The 4,099-nt window shown below is 47.9% G+C and overlaps 1 protein-coding gene across 1 annotated transcript; it reads right to left on the bottom strand.

The window, feature by feature from the left end:
* Positions 1-2,538: 2,538 nt before the first annotated feature.
* Positions 2,539-3,732, bottom strand: LOC123401236 (interactor of constitutive active ROPs 1-like). Its single transcript, XM_045094988.1, has one exon. It carries the CDS (start codon positions 3,730-3,732, stop codon positions 2,653-2,655), a length of 1,080 nt encoding a protein of 359 aa, XP_044950923.1. The 3' UTR covers positions 2,539-2,652.
* Positions 3,733-4,099: the final 367 nt, after the last annotated feature.

Below are 4,099 nucleotides of genomic sequence, written 5' to 3' on the forward strand. Positions count from 1 at the left end.
TGTTGGGCTCATCAAGGACAATATTCGTAACAACTATCAAAGCAAAAGCATATGTATGTCTGCCTCCTCGCATAGTTATGGTCAAATATCCATAATGTTCTAGTTCTTTTCTCGGTCTCTGTAGATGATGCGCTATAGAAGAATGTGCGGGCATGAGAAGCTCCACCTGAAATTGCATCATGTGGCTAACTATCAGTTGCATATGACTCAACAAAAAATGGAACAAAAATATAACTCGCCCCACATGTAAACAAACAACCCGGTTAACAAGAGTAGAGCAAATGAACAAATCAAGAATCTCTTTATTTTATTTCAAACGTCCAACTTGAAATAGATTATGGATATGTCAAAACCATCTAAATAGATAATGCAAATGTCAAAGCTATCTAGATATCTAAGGAGGTGATTAATCTCGTATTATGTGTCTAAGAGTTTTAAATGAGAAATTTTAATATAAAGTTGTAGAGAAACTCTAACAAAAGTTTCATATGGGCCCACTTCCTTCATAATAACCATCAATCTGGACACTCGAGGGGGGAGGGCACTCAAGAAGAGTCATCACTGCCTCCTCCATCTCCACAATATTTGGATATTCCTCCGAAAAATAGGTGTTTCACCTGGATATTTTGAGGATGTAGTGGGTTGGTTTGGATTGCACTTTAGATCCAATTTTGATGGCAAGAATAAATCTTCAATGTCTTCCTCCTTGCGAGCGAGAATATACCTTCAACTTCCTCCTCCTTGTGTCTCCTCTCCGATTTCAGTGTCTTTGCCGCCCGTATAGCTCACACACTCACATAAAACCTTTTGATGATGCTACTGTTAACTACTTCCATCCTACCCACCATTTATGGCACGCACGAGCCCTCACATTATCACACATGAGTCCTCAGATTCCCTCCAAATGACATTATCTTCCAATGCACCGCCATCGTCTCAAACCTTTTCTTTAGAAACTGGCAAGAACTGTTCCTTTCAAATAGAATAAAAGAGAGTGCTATGGTGATTTACATGAGGCTTTCCCAAGAGGAATCCAGTTTCTCCACAAGCGGCATGCAGACTACTCACGAAAAAGAAAACAACTAGAACTGTGCAGCATGATATTTGCCAAAGCTTGGTGAGCCACCTCATGGTAGGTTGATAACCCAAAAGTGTAGGGGATCACAAAAGTCTTTGTTGGTAGTATTTCACCCTGATTTATTAATTCAACATAAGGGGAGCCAAAGAATATTTATCGTCCTTAGCAGTTGAGTTGTCAATTCAACCACACGTGGAATATATCTCTGCAGCAAAAATTTAGCAGCACGACAAGTAATATTAGTAATAGTGATAGTGATAGAAGCAATTTTGTAACAATTGTGATAGTAGCAGAAGCAGTAGTAACTTTAGCAAGCTTCAGTTCATCAATATATAAAGTGTAGGCACGTGGAACAGCAATGGATAGATATGAATGACTTTCACCATGTAACAGTTTCACACTAGAGCGACATAGAACTAGCTTCAAATCATCAATATAATGTATGCATGTATTGCTCATATAGTCATATGCGCTTGCGATAAGAATTTGTATGACATATTTTGTCTTACCCTCCCGTGGCATCGAGGTCCTAATGGAAACTAAGGGACATTAATGCCTCCTTTTAATAGAGAATCGGAACAAAACATTAACACATGGTGAATACATGAACTTCTCATACTAGGGCAATCACCGGAATGAATCTCAATTATTGTCACCTTTGGGTATGCGGATCATAACCCGTAATAGGTGCAGACAACTTGCAAAATATGATCTAAACACTTTCATATTCAGAAACAACATAATACGTTTAAATCTGAAATCATGACACTCAGACCCTAGTAACAAACATTAAGCATAGCAAAGTAATAGGAACACCAATCTCAAAACATAATGGATACTAAGGGTCAAGCACTATCAACTTAACTCCAACAGTTGGGTTGTGAACGGCTGGGATTTGGATTTGTGGCAGCAACCCGCGTGCCACAAATAAGCAGCTTGCAATGCCGGATTTTTTAATGCCCAAAATAGATTTTGCAAACTTCTTTCGACAAGCCGGTTGCTGGAGGCTGTTTTCTGGCCCTTAGGGCATGTACAATGATGTTATTTCAAGTGTCACGTAGGATAAATATTAAGATGAAGAAGAGAGAAATTCTAAAAAAAAACTTATATTTTCTTGTTTAAGATGCCTCATCATTCTTTTAGGTATAACTAGTTTTTAAAGATACGACCAAGATCTAATTCATTATAGATATATTTTTTACTATCTCTAAATTACATATAAGACCTCAAATAAAACGGTATTATCAATCATTGTATATGCCCTTGCCAATGTCTTAAAACGGTTAAGCCCTAAAATAGGGCCACGCTGCTATGGAGATGTTCTATACTGTTCATCACCAATCGGAGTGTTCGTTCCTCGCACAATTTCGGCAAGCTACAGTAGACGGACACGAAACAAATGACAGAAAATCAAGCCGAACGGTAAACACGTACGTGCACGTTATCTAGTTACAGTCCACATGAGACCCCCTCAAAAGAAAGAAAACACACCCACATCAGACGCGCATCAGCAAATTAGCATGCGCACGCGCGCAGTGCGGCACGATCAACCGTGTCTGGCACGTACTTTCCGATCATTTCGACGCCCTCTTCTTCCACAAGTCGGCGAGCAGCCGTACGGCGCCGCCGGCTGGTTTCCTCTTGCCGCTGGAGCCCTCGTCTCCCGCGTCCCGCAGCTTGTCCTCTTCCGTCTCCTCGGCGCCCCGCGCGCAGACCTGGTGACCCGCGCCGCCGAGCACCGCGGCGGCCTCCTCGGCCGCCTTGCGCCACTGCCCGCTCTGGACGCGCGAGCAGCGCGCCTCGGCCTCCAACGCCTCCCGCGCGCGCTCCGACTCCCTCAGCCGCTCGGCTAGCCGGGCCTCCCTCGCCGCGCTGTCCATCAGCGCGCGCTCGGCTTCCCTCGCCTTGGAGGCTGTCGTCTTCCTCTCGACCTCTGCTGCCTCGGAGGCGGTCTGCGTGAGCTCGACGTTCTCGGCTCTCAGAGCGGCGAACTCGGCGTCCTTTGCGACCAGCTCTGCCATAAGCGTGCCGATGTTCGCGTCCTTCGCCGTCAGCTCCGCTTTCAGCTCGTCGACCTCCATGTCCCTCAGCATCAGCTTCGCCCTCAGCTCGTAGACCTCCCTGTCTTTGGCCATAAGCTTGGTCCACAGCTGGTCGGCCTCCGGATTTCCCTTGTTGCTACCACCACCGTCGTCTCCAACGACGGCAATATTATTGTTCCTGTTCACCTCGTCGCCATTATCAGTGGTCTTCTTCTCCGCGTCCTCCTCCTCAACCTGGGACCCATTGTTCTCGGAGTCCATGATGCCTCTTCTCTCTTCGCTATCACCGTTTACAACGTCAGCGGTGGCAACTTCTGCCTCCTGCTGCTGCTGCTTGTGTTCTGGCGGCCGCACATTGTTGTCGTGTTCGACTTCGTCCCGCGCCGGAGCGGCGACATCCCTCTTCCTCGCGGCGAACCGCTTCTTGGCCTCGGCGAACACGCCGCGCGCTTCCTTCCTGGCCTTCTCGGCGGCCGCGAGCTGCTCCCGCATCGCCGCAAGCTGGTCGTGCGCCTTCCCCAGCTTGACCTCCAGCTCCGCCGCCCGCGACCCTGCACCAGCACCAGAGACAGCACCTGCAGGCTTCTTCTGCAAAGATGCACCGAGCGTCATTTCTCTAGCTTAGCCGTAACTACTTACGTATTGCAAAACATGGAAATGCAGGGATCCGTTGTCGCGCGAGAACGTGCTTGCCTCCTGCAGTGGGCTGCGGGGTGCCGTCCCTCGGGCGACGCCGACACCACGGTGACGCGCGCCGTGGACCTCCGAGCCCGCGGCCAGCGTCGCCGTCCTCGGGCGCGTGGGCACGCGAGGAGCGGGCCGGTGCGGCAGGTCAGACATGGCCCTGAAGTGAGGTTCGATCAGGTTCAGAGCACAAACATGACATGACTAGTACAGATGACACATTCAGAACAGGCTAGCAGACAGACTTGTAGCCATTGCTAGTAGCAGTGCTCGATCGATACCTTGGTCTTGACGT

Source organism: Hordeum vulgare, chromosome 1H (genome assembly GCF_904849725.1).
Source record: "Hordeum vulgare subsp. vulgare chromosome 1H, MorexV3_pseudomolecules_assembly, whole genome shotgun sequence".
Lineage (NCBI taxonomy): Eukaryota > Viridiplantae > Streptophyta > Magnoliopsida > Poales > Poaceae > Hordeum > Hordeum vulgare.

Excerpts from the sequence above, each read along its gene's own strand:
- LOC123401236 (XM_045094988.1), bottom strand. The coding sequence starts at position 3,732 with ATGACGCTCGGTGCATCTTTGCAGAAGAAGCCTGCAGGTGCTGTCTCT.